Source organism: Vipera ursinii (assembly GCF_947247035.1).
Source record: "Vipera ursinii genome assembly, chromosome: 1".
Taxonomy (NCBI): Eukaryota; Metazoa; Chordata; class Lepidosauria; order Squamata; family Viperidae; genus Vipera; species Vipera ursinii.
Window position 1 is genome coordinate 134857295 of NC_139512.1, and position 27440 is coordinate 134884734.

General features: G+C 38.3%; 1 protein-coding gene across 1 annotated transcript in view; it reads right to left on the reverse strand.

Annotated features, from left to right (window-relative positions):
- Positions 1–27440, reverse strand: part of NCKAP5 (NCK associated protein 5) — a 649941-nt gene that overhangs the window by 147702 nt on the left and 474799 nt on the right. Inside the window, exon 9 of the mRNA XM_083350693.1 lies at positions 23405–23524. Within this exon, the coding sequence (XP_083206819.1) occupies positions 23405–23524 (120 nt within the window). The remainder of the gene's footprint in view (positions 1–23404; positions 23525–27440) is intronic.

Consider the following 27440-nt stretch of genomic DNA (forward strand, 5'->3'; position numbering starts at 1 on the left):
TGGCCCATGTTGCATTTTGTCATCTTCTGGAATAAACATAACTGCAACAACCGCAGCTTTGAACAAATACATTTGTCTATAATTAGAAAAATTATCATCTAATATTCAAGAGGGAGGCTTCACTCAAGCAATCAGAACAAAGCTTGCACATCAGCCAAATTAATAGCAATGGTTGCAATTCTAGCCAGTTTCAAATTTCAGCTTCATCATGAAGAATCATTTAACTTTAGGAATTCTTTTTTTATATTTCATTTGGAAGTTATGGAGTGTGAAATATGCAGCACGATGAGAAAACAATTATCTTGCATTACCTGTTGCTTATGCATATTATATTTAAGAAGAGTCCTGCAGTGACTACTAGTTTACTATTGCATAATTTCAGTGAAGTGAAAACTGATCCAAAGTGATAGAAATACACTTTTACACAATGTATGTACTGGGGACATTTTGCCTGCCCACTGTGGTAAGTTAATTCTAGTGCTTAAAATCAACCTCATTTTATAATCCTGTTACTGACAAAAGGATTGCTCATATTTATTTTAAAAAATGCACCTAAAAAGAAATAAATACACATAGAATTATGATATTAAAGCCACAAACTATACTATATCCATTATCTCTATCTCTGCCATTAACAATATATTAAATAATTTTATACCATATATTGCACTAAAATATTAATATTTTTATTTGATCAGAATCAGAAAAAAGCAAATAGAAAAATACATTGTACACAGTCAATTCCATTGCCTTTTATTGAATTAAAACTATTTGCCTTAGATATAATCTGTACCATACTCCCAATTTTATTTGAAATTCAATTCTTAACATACAAATTTCCCTTCAATGATTTCAGCAAATTCTTTTTATTTGTAGAGAAATTAAATAAAAACATGATATGTATTATTTTCAAGTTCTGTAAAATATGAGGGCTTCCGTCAACTATGCAATTCTTTTTAAATAAAATGTAATATGACTAGACAAGTACAATAAAAACATTATCGTACGTGTGTTCATATCTTAACTTGGAATTTCTACATTCTATCACCATTTTTGAATAACCTACTGAACATAAAATAAAAGCTGAATATCCTAGATTCTTGACACATATATAGGCTAAGTAAAAGTCAAGATCATATTAAACTCAGTGAAGATTATTTCAGATTTTTCCATAATAAATGGGCAGTTGGCTAAATTTACCACAGTGGGCAGGCTAAATGCCCATAGTACATACATTGTGTAAAAGTGTACTTTGGACACACCCAAGAGAAGCAGCCAAGATTACAGGCTGGTGGGGCTTCAGAGACAGAGAGAATGCCACTGATGCTGGTGGCAAGGTACCACCATTTCTGATTATTTTACAGTCAGCTCACATATACGAGGTCACTAAGGCACTGGTTTACACATACTGAGTTCTTTTTGATATTATTTGGCTTTTTGAATTATCTTGGGTGTATCAGCAATAATGACTCTTATTTTCTGATCTTTTTAAAAAAGATCTGCTTCAACATTTGGCGTAGGTCTCTAATCTGTATTGGATGATCCTAACCATTATTTTACTAGCATGTAATTTAAGGATATTGTACAACATTTTGCACAGTCTGCTAAGTCTCTTCTCTTTAGTACTCATATGGAGATTTATCTCTTCCAATCTGTTGGCCATTGTGTCATTCTCCAGATTTTCAGCCGTTATTTGTTTACGATGCATCATAGCTTTTACTGATTCATCTGCTGTTGCTTGTAATATTTCTGTACATGTTTCATCCTGTAAGCTTTCAACTTGGTGGTACCTGAAAGGCTGATCTTTCTTCACCTTTTAGTACTAGAGGATGCTGTAAATATGGAATACTATCTAAGTTACCTTAGATATTGACATATTTGCTGTGTAGTTCTTCAGTATCCTTCCATTTCTGTTTGATCTTCTTTGAATCAATTGCTGTCTGTTCACTGTGTTCTTTAGCAAGCCAATACAAGAATACAAGTGAGCCTCCTTCTCACTTTTGAGATATTTTGGAATATTATTCCTCATGGTGACAGCAATGACAAGACATCTTCAAAGCTTTAATTTAGCAGAGTCATAAACATCATTAGTACTCTGAAAGATCCTCAGCTATTCCTTAGTATTACCTTGAGCGTCATGTGAACTGAGGAGGCAACCATCCAGTGATATATTACATATATATAGTTTACTTCTTCTGCCCACCTAGCAGTTCGAAAGCACGTAAAAATGCAAGTAGAAAAATAGGGACCACTCCGGTGGGAAGGTAACAGCGTTCCGTGCGCCTTTGGTGTCTAGTCATGCCGGCCACATGACCACGGAGACGTCCTCGGACAAGCGCTGGCTCTTCGGCTTTGAAACGGAGATGAGCACCGGCTCCTAGAGTTGGAAACAACTAGCACGCATGTGCGGGGGAACCTTTACCTTTATCTTTATAGTTTACTTGGGAAAATTTAGGATTAGTTGACCATTGCCTTTTCCTGTTGAATAGCTATGTCAAACAATCAAATAGCTAAAAAAATTACTATCTATTTTCCCTGATCTGCTGAAGTGTTTTATTTCATGTTTTCATTTAATTAATAGCATATTTAGCAGTTGTAACAAACACACACACAATCACACATGGGCATCCACACAGATCGACATTCTGGTTACTTTTCCATGAAAGAACACATTCATACTTACAACTTTAAAATACAGTGTGTGAAGCAGAACATGGTAAATTAATGGGCATCACAGAATCCTGAGGAATATATATTAAAGAGGACTTGTAGTAAAACACAAACTACCCAAGCTTGGATGGTTCAAAATAGAATTGCACAGCTTTGAGAATTGAGAATAGCAATTTCTAATTCAAAATTATTCATAAGTATTGTTTCTGTTTTGCCTCCAGACAGTTTCTCTCTTTGATTTATTAGTAGTGGCCTTTTCTCTAGCTTTGCACTGTTCTTTTAAGTAGAAGACTAGGAACTTGTGAAAAGTGATTCCTTTAAAATATTAGAAAGGCTTTTGGTTGTGACAAGAAACCCAAATATTGGGATTTTATTTTAATTTTTTAAGCAACAAGCAGGGCCCTCATTCTGTTGTTTAAACACTGAAAAACAATTCTATTAGCTACTCTGAAGAAAGAGTAGGAAACATTGAATAGTAAAAACCATGGCCTACATCCTCACGTAGCTGGCACATCTGTTACTTGTAAAATGGCTTGCACTTGGTATCTAATATTCACAGATTGTGAATGCTGATTGTTAGACTGGAAGTATTTTACTTATATCCATGTTTGCTAGTAAAATACACTTGTATATATATGTGTGAGAGAAAAATAGTTAGAAAGGATATACTTTTATGGCCAAATATCCAAGTGGGGAAAAAAAACCACTGCTTTCTGGAAAAAAGTCTCTATATGAATTTCAAAGGAAGGTTTGGATGTGACAGATACTGTGAATAAAGTAATATAGAGACTAATATATAATATAGCATAATAGCTATTCAGAAGAAAAAGTAATAACATTTGGAAAAGATAATATTTCTACAACTTCTAACAAGGATATAATGAATACTACAACCTTTTAAGTCCATTTTACTTTAGAAGCGTTAATGATATATGTTTTAGCTTTTAGAAAAAATGTGCATAACCAAAGCAGAAAATAAAAAAAAGATGAACATCAAAAAAAAAAAAAAAAACAACCCATGGTTTTCAGATACCATTCTGAGCATAAAACAGCTGGAGTTGAACACAAGCTATTATTGTATGCAAATGATGTGACTTTTGAGAATTGGAATATTCTATACCAGGAAATGTATTAATATAGAACTGCAGTTTGATAATTTATGAGATTAACCAATTAACTGGATTAAGACTCACTAACATCCTATGGACTTTAACATATACTGCTCAAAAAAAATAAAGGGAACACTTAAACAACACAATGTACTGTATTTAATAGTAGGATGTCTTATCTTGTGTTCCCTTTATTTTTTTGAGCAGTATATATATGAACATTTCTAAAAATTGGTATTTTATTTGGTGTTTGAATAGCTTTAGCTAACTTGGAATAATTATTCCAAGAGAAGATTGTTTTTTAGATATCAAATTTATTTATTAATTTAGATTTATATAGACTGATATGCACATAAGGATTCCAATCCTAATACAACAAAGTATTAAAATGATAAATAATTTTATGCGAAGAGAAACTTTAGATTTTGTTTACCCAAATTATAGCTTTCAATTATCTTTTTACAGTTTTATCATTGCATGTACATTTTGATTTTTATCTCTCAATAGAATTCAAAGAATCAAGTCCAAAGCCCACTATGAGCATAACTAGAAAACTATTATGTGATCCATTTTGGTAGAAATATGGATTCCTTTTCAAACAAAATATAGCTATATTTTTAGATGTTTTAAGATACCTTACTCACATAGGGTTACTGTACACTGTACGATAATTGTAGTTTAAAAACTGTAATTAAATCTTTATCGTGAAATTCATTGCCAATAGGAATATTGATATTTTAGATTATCTTATTGATCTAAAGAATAGCTTTATATTGAATTAAAACATCTTTTGATTTCACGAATTCATAGAGACATATTAGAGGACCTAAAATTCAATTACTATTATTATTGGAATGTGTTTTGGATATTCAAACTCTACAATGTTTCTTTATAGACTATTAAATATTGCTAAAGTGAATATTAATTATTTGAAATAATTTTGGAACAGCTTGTGTTCAGAAAACAGTGATAAACATCATTATAGCTAGCAAGTATGATTCTTATCTTAAAATAGTATTAATTCAACAAAAATTATGTTTGTTGGACAGCTCAGAAAATGCATTAAAAAGAGTTTGCTCTCAATTTCACTGTCAAGGTGAAGATGCATGAAATGAGCTTAGCTTGTATTGCCCTTTTTTGATCTGTGTATGTCTTAAAGTTATCAGTGTGAACATATGTCAATTCTTTGGAACTTATCACTACAAGTATACGAATATCTATGCATCTACTGGGTCTGGGCTATGCATGGGAAAAAATATTTTAACTGGAAAGACTGTCAGCCTGGATTTAGTCTTGGATTTATCCCTGTAATAGAAAGATTGATCAATATTCTGTATGGTCAACATTTAAAGCTGTGTTTAAAACTGCTTTTTTATACACTTTATATGCCACAAAATGTTTTTGTTTGCTTTTTTGCTTGTGTCTTTCTGTGTTTTTTATTTTAAAAAAATAAGAAAACCCTCAAAGTATAATTTTCCTTAGAGATCATTTGTGATATTCTTTCTTCTGTGATAGGGATTTATTTTTGCCTGTTGGTCAAGTACGGAATAAAGTTTTCCATTTTCATCTCTATTTAAAGAGATATGGAAACAAGATAGCTTATTTAGAAAATTATTTACAAGCTACCGATACGTGTACTATCCTAATTTGCTTAATAATAATCATTAATTTTGAATCATCTACAATTACAAAAATTGCTTTGAGAATACTACAACAATTTTGGGCAAGAATTGGGGCTGCTTGTATCAACTTCAATATATACCGAATTTGCTGTTGTCTATGGTGTACTTAGCCTTTTCATTTCTGTCCAAAAATAAAGAGAATCCTAGGATTCAATCTGTTAAAGCTGATAGACGTCAACATAATTATTTATCTTCTAACACCTAATAACGTTTAATGATATTGGAAGCACAGGTCATACTCTAGGCTACCCACTCCATCTTAGTTTGTCAGCTACTCAATAATTAATTGTCCCAGAAGACTTGACATGTATAATATTGTCATGGAAGTAAGTTGCATTTTTTTCTGCTAGATTGTTAACTGTGTCCATTTAAATACAGTGTCCTCAAATATAGGTAAAGGTAAAGCTTCCCCTGCACATGCGTGCTAGTCATTTCTGACTCTAGGGGCCGGTGCTCATCTCTGTTTCAAAGCCGAAGAGCCAGCGCTTGTCCGAGGACATCTCCATGGTCATGTGGCTGGCATGACTAGGCACCAAAGGCGCACGGAACACTGTTACCTTCCCACCGTAGTGGCCCCTATTTTTCTACTTGCATTTTTACGTGCTTTCAAACTGCTAGGTTGGCAGAAGCTGGGACGAGTAACAGGCGCTCACTCTGTTACGCGACATTTAAGATTCGACCCGTCAAACTGCCAACCTTCTGATCAACAAGCTCAGCGTCCTAACCCACTGAGCCACCGCGTAACCATGTACTAAAATACTTAATGTAAACTTCAGAAGATGCTTGTATTGCCATCACAAAATAAACAGCAATTTTATTAAGGTCAAGAAAACCGGCAACAACCTGTTCATAAGCATAACTTCTCAATTGCATAGTTGTAAGTTGGAACATACAAAATCCAAATTCTAGAACATCACTTTCTGTTGAGCATTCATTCACTTTTTTTCACATATTTGACCTGGAATACATGACACCACAAAATGCAGCTGCATTACAGGACATGCCTAGCTTTTAGTCGTGCAACATTCCTTCCAGGATGGCTGCTTAAATTGGGTATAATCAGTGTTGCGTCCCTATAAAGAGGGTAGAAGAAGAGAGAAAGTATCTCTATTTTCATGTTTCCCACTCATGTGGGTGAACCTGACTTTCAGTGGGGATATTTCAGAGTCTGCCCAGCAACAATGCAGATGGCAATGCACTGAACTGAGCCAGTATAAAGGCACAGAGTGCTTCCAGATGATAACATGAAAGATGAGAAGGCAGGGGTACAGCTGTCAGAGACATCAGCATATAAATGACTGGGTGTCTGGCCTCTGTCCCGATCCCAAATCCATTGTCAAGTAGCTCTTTTAGCATTTTTAAAGCCCAGTGTAAAAATAAATTCTGGGAGCAAACTGAAGGAAAAGAATTTTATGACTAAGTCTCCACCAGGCCTGTTCCGGCAAAGATAGGGTTTAAAGAGCTATTCAATAAAATAGAAGCATATACAGGTCTCAAAGCCCAGAAACTGAAGAGTTTCAGGGGACCATTATTGGGAAACAAGAAACAGACAACTTAGAAATTTTGTATAATAATCTGCAGGCAATAGGAGTAGTTTCTTTTTTTCATAGCGCAACCAACACATCACTTTTGCTTCAAGAATGTTTAAAGATGCAGGAGCTTAATGCCTATTCCATTTGCAGAAGAAGAAAAAAATGGACTGCGGCCACATTTTTCTTTGCATATTTAATGTAGTGTCGAAGAAGGGGGAGGCAGAAAGAATTTTTTAGGATGGTACTGTATTCCCAGTCAACGGACACAAAACAACTTATGGCTGAAAAAAACCCCTGATATTAGAAAAGAAGTTACAAAATAAAATGTCTTACTTAACTTGGCAATGGGTGGGAGTTATTAGATGTAGTGCTTTTCTACATGTGTTCCTCAAGTGCACTGATATACAAATGTCTTAAAGTAGTTTCTATCTGTTTCATTTCCTACTGCGATTGTTCTTTGCTGAGCTCGACTCATCTCTTTCTTCTTCTTTAGCTTTCTTTACTTTTCCTGTTCCTCTCTCTTTTACTTGTCATGAGCAAACAAATGGAGCCATAGACAGATTTTTCCCCCCAAGCCTTTTCTGTTTGATCCTACCCCTTACTTCTTCCTTCTCTACTTATCAACACTCTGGTACAGCTATCCTGTGATCCAGAAAAAGAATTAGGCACCTAATCAGAGACTTAAGAGCTTGACTGCTATTTTTTTGATTTGATTGATTTAGTCCTCCTTTGTCAAACTGGATCTTGGTACCTTGCATTGTTCCCCTCTCTGGTCTTAGCTTCATGTTGATCCTCTGCATCTGACTTCTTCCACCCTTTTGGATTGATGGTTCCTCTCTCCTTCAGGATCTCAGCTATGATGACAATCTTCCAACTACCACCATTTTCTGTTGGGTTTCTTTTGATCTTTCGATGCTTTGGAAATTTTCAGCCTCTTCTCTAAGGGCTCAGCATCTCGTCTAGTGTCATTCAGGCCATTTTTATAAACAGCAGCAGTAGCAAGCAACAGCACCTAGCATTAGTGGTTCCACTAATAATAGGAACATACAAAAAAGCAATGGCATAAACATCCTAGGTTCTTGGGAAGAACTTGATGGATATGAAGGATAACACCAGCTGAAGAACTTTCAGCTGTGATTTACCATTTTTGTGTAAATAATAATAATAATAATAATAATAATAATAATAATAATAATGATGATGATGATGATGATGAAAGCAATAGACAGCAAATGCTGACTCTGTAAAGAAGCTAAAGAAACAGTGGACTACCTAATTAGCTGCTGCAAGAAGATTGCACAAACTGACTACAAACAATGGCATAACAAAGTAGCAACAGTGGTGCATTGAAAGGTCTGCAAAAATACCATTTCCCTCCAAGCAAAAACTGGTGGGACAACAAAATAGACAAAGTAATAGAAAATGAAGATACTAAAGTGCTCTGGGACTTTAGAAGTCAAACAGACAAGCATCTGCCAGCACACAGATTCAGTCTGAGAATGAGATGGGCGGTATCTAAATTTGAGAAATAAATAAATAAATAACAACCCAGGCCTAACAACTGTTGATAAGACAAGTCTGAATATGGACAAAGCACTGCCTGGAGACAGAAGAGAAATAATTGGACAAAATCACAAAATACAAAGATACAAACAGAATCAGAATGACTACGGCTAAAGAAAAACAAATATAGTACCAATAGCAATAGGCACCTTGGGTGCAATCCCAAAATACCTAGAGCGCCACTTAAATAGCACTGGCACTGATAAAATAACATTGTTGCATATATAAAAATAAAAATAGGAACAGCTTGTATCTTGTAATGATATCTTTAATATTCAACGTCATCTGACTATCTCAGATCCTTGGGAAAGTCTTGATAGGTAGGAAAAAAATGCCAAATGCAATCTAAACATCTGGATGACTATGTGACCAACCATAATTAGAGATAGTATACTTGTATGATCAAACAAATTTTCTTTTTTTCTTTTTGATGTTATTTTGTTTTGTTTTACTTTTATTTGGATATAGCTTGTCCAGAGCCATTTCAGAGCTGGGCAGTCTCTAAATATAATAAATATATAAATAAATGCTGGTGTATTCAACCTGACCCCTGAGATCAAGGATTTCCATCTTTTCTGGAGGCACATTTCCTTTTTTTGCCTAAGTAAAACTTTATAATACTGATTATTTTTGTCATTGTTGTTTTGAATCAGGAGAGCAAATGACTAGAGAGATGAGTTCTTTATCAATAGTTTTTATGTTTACTCATTATATTTTTTATTGCTATTACACATTAATGGAAAAACCAAGATTTGGAACTAGTAATCAACTCTCATTGCTCCTTTACAGCATGGTGTGATAAAAGATTCTACATTTGAATTATGAGGTACTGGAAGCAAGAGACCAAATCAGTTGACTCTGCAGTAATTATTGATGATTGGAATTGAAAATTTTCATACTTAAGATATTTAAGACTAAGTTGCATAACCTTTGGAATCACATCTTCAGCACACTACCTTTGTAGTGATCAGCATCCAAATAAATGTTGGTCTTGCAGATGTAATTCTGAGGTGAAGGACAGATGATCAATATCTGGGTAACATTCTATTCCAAAAGTAATTACTAATTTTAAAAGGTCATGAGATACTATTACATAGTCTATAATTCTGGTTCCAATCTCTGCTCAAAATGTATTCCCCAGACTTTTCACTTCTCATCCTTCATTAAGAGTAGTAAGATCCAAGTTGTTCACCTTCTGAGTTAAGTAATACTCCTCATAAATTTTAGACAGAAACTCATTTTCATCTTTTTGTAGGGATTAGCCTGTTTCATCTTACATAAAACTGCATCATTCCATTTCAATCAAGTATTTATGTCTCCAATCACAATCACAATCATTATTATCCATTCATCCATCCATCCATCCATCCATCCATATCTATCTATCTATCTATCTATCTATCTATCTATCTATCTATCTATCTATCTATCTATCTATCTTTGCTCCAAGGATCTCAATTCTGAGAAAGCATACAGTAAAACTGGAATGGCACTAAAAGAGCATAAACATTGCAAAAATGAATAGTTTGGTAGCTGTCAGGTCCAGGCCCAATGATGACACAGTGAAATCCAACTGAATCCAAACCTTTATTTGCCTATAGCTAATGGACAGAATCTTGCCAGATTACAGCTATAAACTTCTAACCTAATAGATTTTAGAATGTGGATATCCTGAACCTTTTCCTTCCTCCCCCATCCAGCTTGGGACTGCACGGTCTCTTAATTTGGGCTTCTCTCTGGGATGTCCTGCCTCCTTCCTGGGAAACTACAGTACTGCTGAGTTTCCCCTCCACCACCATTCCTTCTCCAAGTTCACATTCCATCACAGTAGCAAAGACCATCTAAAATTCAGTTTAAAAAATGAAATAAGCAAAACTGGTCCCAGAGCTTATGGGACCTTTCCACTAAGTCCAAGTACAGTCTGAAATGATCTGTTTTAAAGAAAAGAAGAGGTACTAATAAATAATATGGCTACTTCAGTTTTACATCTAGGTATTTTAAAATTGTTTTTAAACATCAATGTCTACGTACAGATATGGAGCAAGTCTATTAAAAGACAGTTCAGTTGAGCCATTCTTATAAGATGCTTATGGAACAGTTCTCACTTAAATTATAAGCGCTGGATCTTCGGCTTTGAAACGGAGATGAGCACTGGCCCCTAGAGTCGGAAACGACTAGCACGCATGTGCGGGGGAACCTTTACCTTTACCTTTTTAACAATGCTCTATATCTATTGTTGGCCATATCTGTGGTCCTATACAGAACATTAATAAGTTTGATTATTAGTAAAACAAGTGTTCCTACCACTTATCAAATCTACCAAAGGACAGGAATCCTAATTTTAAAATGTACCTGAGGTTTAGATTTGCACATTACTTCTGGCAACAGAAAAATCTGCCAGTGGACAGAGCGATACAGTATGTATAGTTGTTACCTCATCCAAACCTCAGGAACACAGTTGTTAATCAAAGGACCAAAACAAGTTGAGGAGGAGGAGGAGGAGGAGGAGGATCCCCTTTCCAACTTCACTTGAGAGGAATAAATGCAGCAAATTCAGTCAGCTGAATTTGACCAAATCTTGGCTATTTTGACTACATAGTTTTAACTGTAAAATGAGATTGCCATTGTAGAGTTGTTATATGGATAGTATATTATTACTTCTGCTGGCTTCATACTTGTTACCAGATACCTATGATACAGGCAATCTTTTATCTTTGCATAATGAGGGATATAAACCGCTGAAGTATCATATAACTTGATTTTAAATGTAGAAATCTTTAACTATTTCTCTATAGTGTTCTTCTGTAACATAATTATTGATGATTAAATTAGCAACTGTAACATGGGTTATACCTGACATAAGATTTAGCAATGATATCCATAGGGGAGTACACCAAGATAGATAGCTAGATAGCTAGAGACAGACAGACAGACAGACAGACAGACAGACAGATATCTTATATAGTCATAAGATCAACTTCTTTTGAGGCACACATAGAAGGGAAAGTATGTATGATGTTCCTCAACCATTCTGCTGATTTTGAAGCCCTCCTTCCCTCTGCTCATAAGATATTTTTCCATAGAAATGGAAAAATCTGGCATAGTATATATACTGAATATTATTTTATGTATTAAACATACTATATTATTGACTAGCAACAACATGTCATGCAAGCTGCAAGATGGATAAAACTGTTTAAGTAGCTGCAGTAAGGATACAGAGCTGCTCAAGTTCTTCAAGGTCACTTCTGAAAACAAATTTCAGAGCAGATGGATGTTTTCATCAGTGAGTTTGCACTCAGAGGGAGGAACTATGAAAGGGGTAGTTTTTCCAAGAATATCTGCAGGGACATCTCAAGAGATCCTATTTAAGAGCCCTTGGATAAACTACTGCTTCCACAGATCTTTGGAAGTCAGCTTATTACTAGCCATTATGGTAGGAAAATTAAAAAGGGGGGAAATAATGCTAACCTAAGATGTTCTCTTGCACTTTCTCTGCCAATTCATGTTTCAAAAAAGAAGAGAATTTTGGAGATATTCTCTTAAGTGAAATACAGTGATCTTCCACTTAGTTATGAGATGATAAAATGGCTTATATGAGTGTTCTTTGGTTAAATCAAAATTAAAAAGAGGGGGGGGGGCAGGAAAAAAAAGATTAATTAAACCCTCTGGGAAAGCATCAAATAGGAAATCTCTCCACCATTTTATTTCAGTTGCAGTATCATGATTCTTTCTTTGAGAAATTGCTGGAAAATTTCTCTTGGTCCAGGAGAAAACTGGAGAAAACTTCCAGCTAATTCCTTGGCTTATATAAATCTCCCATCCACTTCTTAAAATCACACCAGTCACGTTTGGTGTTTCAAGTAAAGAGAATTGAAGGTGTTGGTGGTAGACAAATGAGTTTTTTTTCCAATTCTTTTCTGAATTTTGTTCTCCTGATGGTTCTTCTGAGAAGCTGAAATGTTCCCAGCCCTGCCAAAAGGGATTTTACATTTCTGCACATGCAAAGATCTCAAAGGCACAGGGAAAGTGTAGTCATCTAATCAAGAGTCCTCTGCTTATTTGTATGGAACCCTTGATATTTCCATACACTGTCACAAATAAAAACGTCTTCTTTGCCCAAAGATGACATGTTGGAAAAACACAACGCAAGAAACAACACCATAAAATAAGTTGAAAGCTTAACCCCAGACAATAATCAAAGGAGTAGAATTTGTATTACAGATGGGAAGATGAATCAGAGAGGGATCACATGTGGTCACTGGAGCTGGTTCTCCCAGATAAGATGTTGGCTTGAGGCAAAGCCAAATAAAAACATTTCTCTTTGGAAACATGCAGTATGTCAGAGTACGAAATGCTCAGTTTGGAGAAAGGCTAGCCATTTGGGAGCAGACTTTGGTTTATCTAATCTTCTCGTGATGAGACTTAGATTTCCCTTGCATGACATCTACTGCCAAAAAATGGATGCTCTGAATTTCTAGCACCAAGGAATTAATGTGCCGATCTGCACAATCAAATCCCTGCGATAAATACAAATGTTTCTTTTGCAATATTTTCAAGCTCTGTGATGTTTCCAGCCCCCCCCCTCTCTCTCTCTCTCTCTCTCTCTGTGGTTGAGTGTCTGTGGATCAGTGGGTGATGGTGAAAAATGTATGACAGTGACATTTTTTAAACTATATTAATCATAGAAACCTTTGAACGTGTTGCAGAAAACATCTCCAGCATAAAATTGATCTACACTGATATTATTTTTTCTTTCTGCTGGTTACAGGGAACCCAAATGAGAGCGGGGCGGGGGGCGGAAAGAACGTACCTACGTCTAGCTATCAAAGGAAGAGGCTGTGCACTCAAATTCTTGGGGTTACACCTTTTTCAGAACTAAGAATGGAAATTATGTTCTCATCTTTTTTATTGCGAACTTTGCTCTGAAGCTGAATGTGCCAAAAATGACTAATGCAAGGAACTATTTCTCGCAAGATTACTTCTCCTCTGCTATGAGATTTAAAAGAAATTGCTGCTTTAGTCCAAAGGTGTAACTGTATATATTTACACACACACACACACACACACACACACACACACAGAGAGAGAGAGAGAGAGAGAGAGAGAGAGAGAGAGAGAAGAGAGAGAGAGAGAGTTAACAGTGTTGTCTCTGTTCAAACCAATGATCCATAGCTCTTCTTTTTGGTTTACTGAAGCAAGGGAGTTATTAGTCTTTTTGTTCAATGTGGATAATACACATGTACTTTCAAGGTGCTCTGTAGGATATAATTTGTTTCTACATCTTTCCTGTGACTGCAATAAATACAGCACTAAACTTCATGTAAGCTAGTGAGGAAAACTAAATACAGAATACAGGTAGTCCTCAACTTACAACCATTAGTTTAGTGACTGTTCAAACTTACAACAGCACTGAAAAAACTGGCTTATGACTGTTTTGTACACTTAATGACTGTTGCAGCATCCCCATGTGATGGCAACTGACAAGTATTTTTGACGGCTGCAGTGTCCCAGGGGTGTGTGTCATGTGATCACCTTTTGCAACCTTCTGGCAAGCAAAATCAATGGGGAAGCCAGATTCACTTAACTATTGTGTACTAACTTAATTCATTTAAACAGCTATGGCAAGAAAAGTTGTAAAATGGGGGGGGGGGAAAATCACTTAACAACTGTCTTGCTTAGCAGTGGAAATTTTGGGCTCAATTGTGGTTGTAAACCAAGGACCATCTGAATCAGAATAAGGAATAAGAACATAGACAGTTAGAGATGGGGAAAAAGCAAACAAACTAAAAACTAAAGTCACAATGGGACAAACTCTCTCTGGATGGTACCATGAAGCAAAATTATTGGAACCAACAACATAACCTCAAGGACGTGGCTAGAAAATCCTGGTATAGCTCCTATACATTTAAGGTATACTCACAATGTTTTAAGCATGCTGTGGTTCCAAGAACTTGATGAGACAATATAGTCAAATTTAAATTAACACATTTATTTTTGTGTTAAGAACGAGTTTGGTTCAAAATCATTTAAGGGAGATATTAAATGTACACTACACAGGCATTATGTCATTCAAACAGCCATGTATTTAGAACCAATAAAATATGAGCTAATGTTGAATTCATAAAATTTTAAGAGTATATAATAATACAATTTTAACTTTAAGGAAGCATGAGGAAGAAATATAAATGATGTTGACCAAAAATTACTTCATGGTGTCAATATATGCATTTCATTATTTTCATCAGACTTGTAAAGAAAGAAAAGTTGTTTAGACCAGGGGTGTCAAACTGCCGGCCCATGGGCTGGATGCGTCACACAGAAGCTGTGCCCATCCCAGCTCCGGCAAGAGGAAAAAATCACAATACATTGTGACACGTCACACGATGCGGCGAGTTTGACACCCCTGGTTTAGACAATGTTTATTAGACAGACTTTATTTCAAAATTGTAAAATTTACTGACCTCTGTCTATTGGTCATACAAATCTGTATCTAAGGAGGCAGTTTTTAATATATATTTGGCGGTGCTCTAAAAATCTTATTTTATCTGGGATATTCCTCAGGAAAAAAGTTTACTTGCCACTAGTTTTATTTAATTGTACAAAAACTGTGAAGCAATAGCATACTAAATGTACATTAGTAGGAATAGAGGGGCTATTAACAACTAAATAGCAGAAGATAATTGACTTCTATTGATTTCTCTACAGAGAAATGGTATTAAAATAACTGGTTTATTATGATACATTAGTTCAGTTTTGGCTATGATTTCTGTAGGGATAATTTCATTATATGTTAAATATTGGGCCTCATTTATAACTTAGCCGACAGCTAGATTCCCTTAGGCTACTTTTTGCAATCAAACTTCATATTGTTATAAATGTCTTTCTCCTACAAAGGTAAGAGAAACTGTACTGATTTAATTAACATTTGCTGTGTATCCTGATGGTATGTCTTGATTTTGTGTTATCTATGTTATGTTACTGTAACAGGTGTTTTAAAAAAGATGTCTTAATGAATAATGAACATTTTACAGTTAGAGAATTTCTTAGGAATGTATGCAGAAATATCCTAGCCGATGACTGTACTGTTTACAGAATATATATTAGTTAAAACCCTTGCTTTCTCTACTTTTTCCCCCTAGGCAGAATTTAAAATAATATTAATGTTTTCCATGTCACGTAGGTCTTTCGGACAAGATTATCTGAAAGAATCTTCTCCCTAACCTCAGTTTTAAGATCACTTAAAGAGGATTTCTCTGGTCCAGTCAGACCACAGACAATCCATATCCAAATTGAGTTGATGCTAGACTTTGCCCTCCTTGCCGAAGGTGGTCATAAATGATCTTCCACTGATCCGTAAAGCTATTTCTAACTTGATAGGTGTTTGGCCTATAGGCAGAATTTCCATTTACTGATGTTAATTTCAGATAACTAACAACGAACGGTGTTATCCGTTTTTATTCAATGTTTTGTTATTTTATTATATTTTTCTTATTTTATCCACATTGAAACTATTTAGAGGTCTGGATTAGGATGAGGAAGGGCTCTAGTTGCCTTCAGCTTTCCTTGCAGCTACAAACTAATCAGGATAAAATCCAGTTCTAGAGCATTTGGAGAACTGGTGCAAATCAGAATCAATACAGGAATACATCAATGAAAAAACTGGCCTCTGGTCATTTGCCTTCGACTTATTTATTTTGAGATCCTCCCATGTTGATCTGGTCTGCCTTGCTGTTTTTTTGTCGGACTTGTTTAAGATCATGCGTCTGACTTATTCTAGCACGACCTTATACGCTCTCAGGCCCTCCCCCATCCTGGGAGCGACCCGCCTTACTCTTTACACCTCCTCTTGATGAAGGGCCCGAGTGTTGGGACCCTGAGAGATGGCTGGGCATGGGTAGGGGCCTCCGATATAAGCCAAATAAGAGGCCCCTGGTTAGTTTTTTGGTTAAATTTTTTAGGAGGTTAGGGAGGGGGGTGGGAACTTCTTTTGGTTGTTCGGATACAGGGGGCAGTCCAGCAACCACTGTTCAGGCCAGGGCCGGGATTGATCGCGGAGGGGATGAGCGGGGGTCGGTCGCCCCCGGGGCTCCAGGGCAAGTCGTGGGAATGCCCATTCCCACGACGTTAGGGAATGGCAGCAGGTGCAGGAACAGAGGGCCGTATCGATCTCAGGGAAGGCCTCTCCGCTACTTGCAAGCAGTGAGGCGTTCCGACCCTCTTGTTCTGCCCCGAGGTCCCGGGAGTGAGGATGTGCAGCCTCCTGAGCTCCGGCTGGTGTACTTGAATGCCAGGTCTGTCGTTAATAAAGCTCCTCTCGTCCGTGACTTGGTCGAGGGTGAGCAGGCGGACCTGGCTTGCATCATGGAGACTTGGTTGGGCCCAGAGGGCGGTATTCCTCTGGCTGATCTTTGCCCACCAGGTTTCCGGGTGCTACACCGGCCTCGGGCTCAGGGTAGGGGTGGGGGAGTGGCTGTTGTTATGAGGGAGACCTTAGCTCCGCGGGAGGCCACCGTTCCGCAGATAGTCGGGTGTGACTCTCTCTTCTTGAGATGCGGCCCTGGTGCGCAGTTGGGCTTGCTGCTGGTGTACCTTTCACCTAGTCACGCAGCAGCAGCCCTGCCTGAGCTTCTCGATGTCCTCTCTGGGTTGGTGGTTGAGTTCCAAAAACTTATAGTTTTGGGGGACTTCAATCTACCATCTCTGGGAGGATCATCTGAGTTGGCTCGGGAGTTCATGGCTTCCATGACGGCCATGGACCTGACGCAAGTAATTTCAGGACCGACTCATGAGGGAGGCCACATCCTTGACCTAGTTTTCTTATCTGGTCGGTGGTTAGATGATCTTGGTGGGGGCTCTCCAATTATTATGCCCCTGTCATGGACCGATCATCATCTCCTGCGGCTGGTCTTCCGTTTTGCCACCCCCGCCGTGGGTGTGTGGAACCAGTTAGATGGTACCGCCCCAGACGCGTAATGGATTCCGCGAGGTTCCAGGCAGCGCTGGGGTCCCCACCTGCCTCCCCCACTCACAGCTCAGCAGATGCCTTAGTGGAAGCTTGGGAAAGGGCAGCCACTGAGGCTCTTGACCAAGTTGTACCCTTGCGGCCCCTGACCCGATGCAGATCCCGTCGAGCTCCATGGTTCTCCGCGGAGCTCCGGGAGATGAAACGTCGGAGACGGGGCCTAGAGAGCGGTTTGGAGGTCCAGCCGATCCAAATCCGACCGATTGCGACTAAGAACCCATATTAGGTCTTATCTCACTGCGATAAGGGTGGCGAGGTCTAATCACTTCTCTACCCTTATCGCGTCCGCAGATAATCGCCCGGCCGCTCTGTTTAGGGTGACTCGCTCCCTCCTTAATCAGGAGGTGAGGGAGGAACCCTTGCAAGGTCGTGCTGAGGAGTTTAACAATTATCTGTCGGACAAAATCGCTCGGATTCGGACCGGTCTGGACTCTGACTGGGCAGAGTCTGGCGATCAGGACGCGGGCGGTCTTGTCGATATCACTTGGGAGGAGTTTGATTCTGTGACTCCGGAGGAAGTGGACAGGATTATGGGGAGACTGAGCTCCACCACATGTTTATTGGACCCGTGCCCTTCCTGGCTGGTTTATGCAGCCCGGGAGAGGACACGCAGCTGGTTCCAGGCAGTTATATCAGCTTCTTTGAGTGAGGGTAGCTTCCCTGCCATCTTGAAAGAGGCGGTGGTGAGGCCCCTCCTCAAGAAGCCTGCCTTGGACCCAGCTGTATTGAACAACTTTCGTCCGGTCTCCAACCTTCGCTTTCTTGCGAAGGTTGTTGAGAGTGTGGTGGCGCATCAGCTCCCTTTGGTCCTGGATGAAGCGGATTATCTAGACCCGTACCAATCGGGTTTCAGGCCCGGGCACAGCACGGAGACGGCATTGGTCGCGCTGGTGAATGATCTCTGGAGGGCTCGGGACAGGGGTCATTCCTCTGTTCTAGTCCTATTAGACCTCTTAGCGGCTTTCGATACCATCGACCATGGTATCCTGCTGTGGCGTCTCAGGGGACTGGGAGTGGGAGGCACGGTTTTACAGTGGTTCTCCTCCTATCTCCAGGGACGCTCGCAGTCGGTGTTGACAGGAGGGCAGAGGTCGACCGCGAGGTCTCTCATTTGTGGAGTTCCTCAGGGGTCGGTCCTCTCGCCTCTCCTGTTCAACATCTATATGAAACCGCTGGGTGAGATCATTCGTGGCTTTGGAGTTGGGTATCATCAGTACGCTGATGATACCCAGCTTTTTCTTTCTACCCCAAACCACCCCAGTGATGCCCTCAACGTGATGTCCCGTTGCCTGGAGGTGGTTTGGGAGGGGAGGAGCGGGGGTCGGTCGCCCCCGGGGCTCCAGGGCAAGTCGTGGGAATGCTGCCGGCATCAAGCTCCCTGCGCCCTGTGCGTTCCCACAGAGAGGGCCTCCTCACGGTGCCACCGGTCCAAGAATGCCGACTGGTGGCCCCCAGGGGGAGATCCTTCTCTGTGGGCACCCCGGAGCTATGGAACCAGTTACCGGTTGAGCTCGGGACGGCGCCCGATCTGCGCTCCTTTCGCCGCGATCTGAAAACATACTTGTTCGAGCAAGCCGGCCTGGCCTGAGGGGGGATTGGTGGAGTTTTTTATTATTTTTATTGGGGTTTTTTACTATGTATCAATTGTATTTTAATCGGGCATGTATTTAATTATCTTTCAGTTTTTGTAAATTTCTGTGTTTTATTCTTGCCCTGTACACCGCCCTGAATCCTCCGGGAGAAGGGCGGTATAGAAATATTAATAAATTAAATTAAAATTAAATATGAGGGGACTTCTTTTGTTCATAGCCTTCTCTCTGCCTTGCTTTAGAAAGCTATACAAAACTCTTGTTTAAATGACAGAACAACAGAGTTGGGAGGGACCTTGGAGGTCTTCTAGTCCAACCACTTGCTCAAGCACTTCAGGAAAATGGCTGCCCTAGTTCTTCTTAAAAATTTCCAGTGATTGAGCCCCCACAACTTCTGAAGGCAAGTTGTTCCACTGATTTCTCCTTATTTCTAGACTGGTTGTCTCCTTGATTAGCTTCCATCCATTGCTTCCTGTCCTGCCCTCTGGTGCTTTGGAGAATACGCTGACCCCCCTCTTCTTTGTGGCATCCCCTCAAATATTGGAACACTGCTATCATGTCACCCCTAATCTTCTTGATATTTGATTACATTTTGTTTCTTTTACCTATTTCTGATTTTTTTAAAATATTTCTGGTTAGAAGAACACCTTCCCTTTTAACCTTTTCCTTCATTTTTTTTTCTGAACCACCAAACAATAATGCATTTGTTTTATCTTGCATTAGATGTGCTGCATTTCCTGTGCTTTTAAATGCTAAGTGATTATGGTGTTGTAATAGCTGATGCTATTATTCATCTGGAGTCAATTACTAAGTACAAACCCCACTTTTAAAATTGAGCACAAATAAACTAAATGAGCAAATATAATAAAACAATATAAACACAATAAAAAGATGTAAAACAGCTGTACATTTCAGTAGAATGCAGCATTAAAAAGGACTATTAAGTAGACAGAATGCCAGAAAAACTGTGCCAGATACCCACACTTCACTATCCACATTACCAACAGTTGCGCTTCCCTGGGGAGAGCATTTTATGTGCCTTCTCTCCAGATATCACTAAGGTAGCTAACCCAAATATGTTTCAGTCCAGATTTTTCACTCATCACTCAAATAGAAGAATAAGGGCAGATGGAAAACAAGGAAAGAAAGGGCAGATACAAAATTAACCCAGTTTCTCACAGTTATGACAAAACATGGAACAGACATTTCCGTCTGGTCGAATGGACAGAATAAACTGAAAAAAGTTTTATTTGGAGGGTTTTCTTTTAAAATGGCAGAAGGAAATTAAGTAAAGGAACTTGAGACTCTGTCCATCTGCAGGATAGTTCTCCAAATTTGGTGGGATGGGAAGGCAACAACAATACCAACTAAAAATGAGCCAGATCTGGAGCGCGGGGGGGGGGGGGGAAATGTAGCACATTCTTATGAGAGAGGCAATCTGGGCCAATGTCCTTCTTTCTAGTCATATGTTTCAAATAACTGTTATTATTCAAGAAGTAGAAAGAATTCCAGAAGCTGTGTTCTGCAGTATCTTCCCTAATGTATTTCATGTATTTACTCTCTTCCAATACTGTATATTTTCTTTTCTACTGAGGTATCCTTAAAAATTATTTCTAATTTTTTAGATAGAATTGTGCAAGGGAGTAGGCTTATGATGTGTTTGGATTATTAATATACTTCTATCACTCTCATTCTAAAATCAATGGCTTCCGTGAGTTTGTACTATAACATAAACAAGTTTGGATAAATCCAAACCTACTCCCTCCAATTAGATGCATGGAATGAGACTCTGCTTTCACTGTGAGATCTGTGTACTTGTCCACATGCCATTGGTGCATCTTATTCTATTTGGTGACACACACATTCAGTTGAAATATGGGATACGCAAAAAGGTTCCATTCCCCTTTTGTCATTTCTGACCGAACATTCATGATGCTGCTTACCTGAAAGCATCACTACATCAGTGGTGGCAAAGGACTGTTCTAAGTCAGTTTCTAAACTTCCAGCCATCAGTTTGGGACAATAAGCATGCCGCCAGTCAGGGAATGCCGACTGGTGGCCCCCAGGGGGAGGGCCTTCTCTGTGGGCGCTCCGGCATTATGGAACCAACTGCCGGTGGAGCTCCGGACGGCATCAGACCTCCGAACTTTCCGTCGTGGCCTGAAGACCCACCTATTTGAATTAGCTGGTCTGGCCTGACGGGGGATTATGGGTTTTAATTTGTTGTTTTTAGATTTGTATTACTGTTTTTAACTGGGCATGGGTTTAATCTTTTTTAATTTTTGTATTGTCTTTTTTATATATGCCCTGTGAACCGCCCTGAGTCCTTACCAAGGAGAAGGGTGGTATACAAATTAAATAAAACTTGAAACTTGAAACTTGAAGCATGAACCTATTTCTACCACAAGGGACGCAGTGGCTCAGTGGGTTAGGACGCTGAGCTTGTCGATCAGAAGGTCGGCAGTTTGGCGGGTCGAATCCCGAGTGCCGCATAACAGAGTGAGCACCTGTTACTCGTCCCAGCTTCTGCCAACCTAGCAGTTCGGAAGCACGTAAAAATGCAAGTAGAAAAATAGGGACCACTACGGTGGGAAGGTAACAGCGTTCTGTGCACCTTTGGCGTCTAGTCATGCCAGCCACATGACCACAAAGACGTCCTCGGACAAGCGCTGGCTCTTCGGCTGTGAAACGGAGATGAGCACCGGCCCCTAGAGTTGGAAATGACTAGCACGCATGTGCGGGGGAACCTTTACCTTTACCTATTTCCACCACATCCAATCTTTCACAGCCTCTAGATCCTGAGAAAGGGACTCCACTCCATTTCCTGCTGTGCCAGCGATGGCAGTTCATATAGATAATCCCTTGTCAATGTATAATCGGCCCCGATGGCTATGGAGGGAAGGGCTGAGCCACATCACAGAACACTTAAAGATTCATCCTCTCTCTCTCTCCACACAACTACTGACCGAAGCCAGCCAGTAGCAGAACCACTGCAACACAGAGTCCCCCTTTCCTCGTTCCTTTCAATTGGCTCAAAAAGATTCCCTTGTTGACGCTACTAAATGCAGACAAGGGAGCCAGCAGGACCAGGAGAGAGACATTCCCCTCTCCTGGTCCCAACACTAACCTTTTATTCATTTTATGCACAATGGGAGATCCAGCCACAAGGCTGTCATTGTGTGACGTTGATGACTTTTGCTTATTTTAAACTGTAGATATGATATTTAGAAGGCAATGAAAGCACTTCCTTTTTCTCCGTATAACTTTCTATCATATGAATGAACCCATTCACATAGAAAACACAGAGCTAAATCCGAGGATGGTTTCGTGTTACCACAGAGCACTTCTGTTTGTCTAAGTCATGACATCTTTTATTTTCTCTTTTGTCTTCTAACTTCCACATCCCTTTGCTGTACAACGTATTTTCCTGTGAAAGTCTCCCCTAACCTTTCGAAAACTTGCAGTGAAAAGGGAAAATCAGAGTTCAAGAAAAACTGAGCACAGAAGTTAGATGAGGAAACGTCTACACAAGATTTCAGATAAATCATCTGTTTGTCTGGAAATCTAGGCTTTAATCCAATTACATTATGAGATTGCCTGATGGAAGTATTTTGCCTCCTGGAAGAGCCTGTCTATTGTTATTCTGCTTCTTTATTACAGCAAAGGGTCTAATTTTTTGGGGTAAGCAACTTCTCACCCAGTAATACATTTTCTTTTTTTAAAAAAGTTTTTATTATTATTTTTTATTCTCTACATACACATGTTAATTTTTCAAACAGCATGCAAGCTGGGTTCATAACCCGCTGATACATATGCATTTTCATCTCTCTCTTTCTTTGTGTACACAGGTAGTCCTTGTTTAGCAACCACAATAGGGACCGGAAACTCAGTCGTTAAGAAGTGGTTGCCAAGTAAAACTGTGCTTATGATCCGATTTCAGCTTTCCTTTGTTTTACAGTCTTGGATCGTTGTAAAGTTAGTTTTTCATCACCGTCATCATCACAAATCAACACTAAACCTGGAAGTCCTAGACAAGCACTACCTGGACTCTCCATTTGAAATGCAATAAAGCAGCTTTCAATGCCATGTTCCTGTAATTTACTATAAAATATCTATAAAATGGCTTTTTTTTCCTTATTGGCTTTACCACTAACTATCCATTCTTAGGCAATTTCAATCAGGATAAAAGTATAACATATTTTGAATATAAACATTTATTTAGAAATAAGTTTACCTGAAACAGTATGCTAGATGTTGGTTTCACTCTTTGCTGGAATAGCACATTTAGTGTTTGGTTTTGTTGTTCCAGATCAAAAACTCTTGTTTTCAACTTCAAGCATTCTTCTCTCAAATCCTAGAACAGGAAAGAAAATGGCATAAATAACAAGATAATAACAGAATCACAGAATGACAGAGTTGGAAGGACCTCAGAGGTCATCTAGTCCAACCCCCTCCTCAAGCAGGGGACCCTTACAGAATGACAGAGTTGGAAGAGACCTCGGAGGATTAGGGTTATCTGGCCCAAAAATTATGTCAGTACTAGAATACACTTGATATAAGAACGAATCTTTAAAGTTAAAAATATGCATATATTTCAATATAGTTTCAGCACTAGCATGTCTAAAGAATGTTTAAAAGGTGACTTTCTGAAAGAGAGATAAAAGTTTTAAACTTTACTTAAAGAGTTAATAGTGTTTCTTTACTCACTATTTTACTTACTTCTATCTTTGCTGACATCTGTCCTAAAACTAATCAATCCTGGACATAAACTATTTCAACTTCTTCCCTCAAGACAACGCTATATAGGGCATTGCACATCAAAATGACTAGACATAAGGACAGTTTTTTCCCCACACCGTCACTGCTTAACAACTAATTCCTACAACACTGTCAAAATACTAGTAAAGCTGTATTACTATGATACTACTCATCTTTCCTATTACATATCCTTATCTTCTTACGACTATAACTTTGCTGCTTGTATCTTTCAATTTATATTGGGGGTTTTTTTGTACCCTAGTATGATTTATGTTGTTTGCTTAGCTAGTACTCTATGACTATCACTAAGTGCTGCATCTTATGATTTATGCTGAAGTGTTATATTTTATGATTTATGATGAATATATTTTTATGTTGCTTATGATCATGATTATCACTATTACTTGTATGTACACTGAGAGCTTATGTACCGGAAACAAATTCTTTGTGTGTCCAACCACTCTTGGCCAATAAAGAATTCTATTCTATTCTATATTTTTGCCAGGTGAGTGTATAAAACTATTTTGATGATTTCTACTATGTCTGTATAAATAATAAAGAATAAATACAATAAAATATAAATTATTATATGCTAAATTATTACTTCCCCATAAGGAACAGTGTTCTAGAAGTATTCTTATATAGGGCTGAGTGTTGGAGAAAGACGAGCAAAGTAAGTTTAAATTTCATCCCAAGTAAAAATGGGAAAAGTGAATCAAAGCCAGGTGAAAAGGAAGATAAAAGGTACACTGAGCAGAGGTAGCTATATTTGACATGAGATTATTATACAGTTTCTCTTAACCTCTGCATTATAAATCAACCAGCACTGACATCGTATCTATCCCTTCTCCACTGATGCCTCCCTGTGAAACTTTAAATCTTCAGTGAGGAATGTTAGTCCTCTTAATATTCCAATGAAATCTGAAAAATTATAGTCCACAAAAGCCAGCTATTGTGAAGATATACAAGCAAGTCAATGAATCATTCCCTCCCTTCCTCCCCCCCCCCCTTTGATGTGGGCCAGGACAATATAGGACACAGTCTACGGGAACAATTTATGTTTCCCATGGATGTAGAGTTCTTTAATATGTCTGGGAAATCTGTAGTGGAATGAGATGGAGTAAGAGGGATTTTGCTGAAATTACAAACTTTTTCCAGCAAATAGTTCTGGTTAAATAGCAGAAAAAATGAAGATTCAGAAGCATATAGGAAAAACAGGACATTTGGAGTCACATATAGTTCAGTAGTTATTCTTCAGTCTACTTCTGTCTGAATTCTTTGAAGTGAGTCTGAAGGAACTTTTTATCATCTTTGGTGGACATGTAAGAAAGCTAAGAGTTATTAGGATCAAATAAGTATTCTAATTCAGAGAATTCTTAAAATAAATGTACAATTGAGACCAGGTTTAATTGAGGGGGAAAAAGTTTGTTTTTATATACGATAACAGCAGCAAGACTTTTGTATGCACAGGGGTGGAAAATCCTACAGATTCCCACAAAAGAAAAATGGAGGGTGAAGTTAACGGAACTGGCTAAGATAGCAAAATTAACTACTTTGATTTGAAGAAAAGTCTTTGTCTAGTTTTGTTTTATGTGGAAACTACTTTTGGACTTTTTGCTAGAAACTGAAAGAAATGCTGTATTTATTTTGAGAATTGAATAGAAACACAGTGTATCATTGAATTTTAGATCAAAAGGTTAAGTGTATATATATATATATATATATTTGTGTAAATTACTAACAAAGAATTAAAGGGAAACTGAGATGCATTTCTGACTCCTTAGTCGTCCTCAGTCAGCTATACCCTTCTGAGATTCGAACCTGGGCTGATTGCATACAAGGCAGTGTTATTTGCCTCTAAGCCACAAGGTCCCTCTCGCTCTGTTAGCTTTTTTCTGCAAGGGAAGATATGTTTCAAATGTTAACTATTTAGATTACCTACTGCCTGTTTGATAGCCTTCAAGATAGGCTGAAAACAGGAAATAAAGATTTGCCCCATGTTTGGGGCCTAGCAAGGTAATCTAAATAGTTAACATTTGAAACATATCTTCCCTTGCAGAAAAAAGCTAACAGAGCGAGAGGGACCTTGTGGCTTAGAGGCAAATAACACTGCCTTGTATGCAATCAGCCCAGGTTCGAATCTGGCTGATGACGACTAACAAGAATCTGGCTGATGACGACTAACAAGTCAGAAATGCATCTCAGTTTCCCTTTAATTCTTTGTTAGTAATTTACACACACACACACACACACACACACACACACACACACACACATATATATATATATATATATATATATATATATATATATATATATATATATATATATATATATATGTAGATCTTTGGTCATTCGGGTTTTTTCCCCACGTAGAATTGAAGGTATAAGAGCAACGTTTCGACGAAATCTCATCCGTCATCCTCAGGCTGGTGGCTTCAGCTTCGTTCTTCTGGGAGAAGTGTGTGGTAGTAGCTGTTTGTTCCAGTTCAGGCCTTGTGTGTGTGTGTGTGTGTGTGTGTGTGTGTGTGTAATTCAATAAGGTATTTTAAAAAAAGAATTTGAATGGTGTCAGAGGTTCATTGCGAAAAATCTCCTGAAATTTGATCAAGTTTATTCAAGGACCAAATTGGCCACACAGGTGCATAAGCTTAAGCTTTTGTCTGTGGTACAAATAAAATTGTGGTTCTATATATACTAGTAGCACCAGTTGGGTGACAGCAATAGTAAAGTAGACCCAGGGCTTTTTTTCTCATATAACACTCAGAACGGCATTCTGGCACCTTTTTTTTTTTTGCAAAAAAAAGCTCCCTCCCTCTGAAAGCCTATTGCAGGGCTAGGCAATCTTGGCTCTTTTTTATGACTCGCAGACTTCAACTCCCAGAAATCCTGAGCCAACCATGCTGAGGGGAAAGGGAGAGGTTTCCAAGCTGACCCATGCTGGCTCAGGAATTCGGGTAGTTGAAGTCCTTGAGTCATAAAAGAGCCTGCACTGGAGGAGGACATTAAAATTATTTACAGGGTTACTTCTTTAGGAACTAAACTTTTAGAATCTAAAACAGCTAGTTCAAAAAAGCCAACAGGAAAGACCCTCACATTTTTCATCTGCTTCTGTCTTTTGGAAGGTAAAATTAGATAACAAAATAATCTATTTCCTATGTTAACATCTCTGCAATGAAATCAATAAAGGTAACAGGAAAGAAATAAGAAACATTTTTCTCAATGTCTAATTTAGCTGATGCTAGAAAAAAAATAGTATCTTTTGTACATATTCTTGAAAACTATTTTGAATCTAACCATCTATTACAACTAAACCACTTTAAATTAAACAATTCTTAAAAATGAAATATTCTTAATTTGGACTTTACTTCTACTGTTTGGACTGTTGTGTGTTTTGAAAAATAGATTATTTAGAATCTAGTTATGTTGCACTTCAGTCTTTAAATAATTAACCTAGTATACACATAATAATATATGATGTTTTCCATGGTGAGCTTAACATCAATAACAAC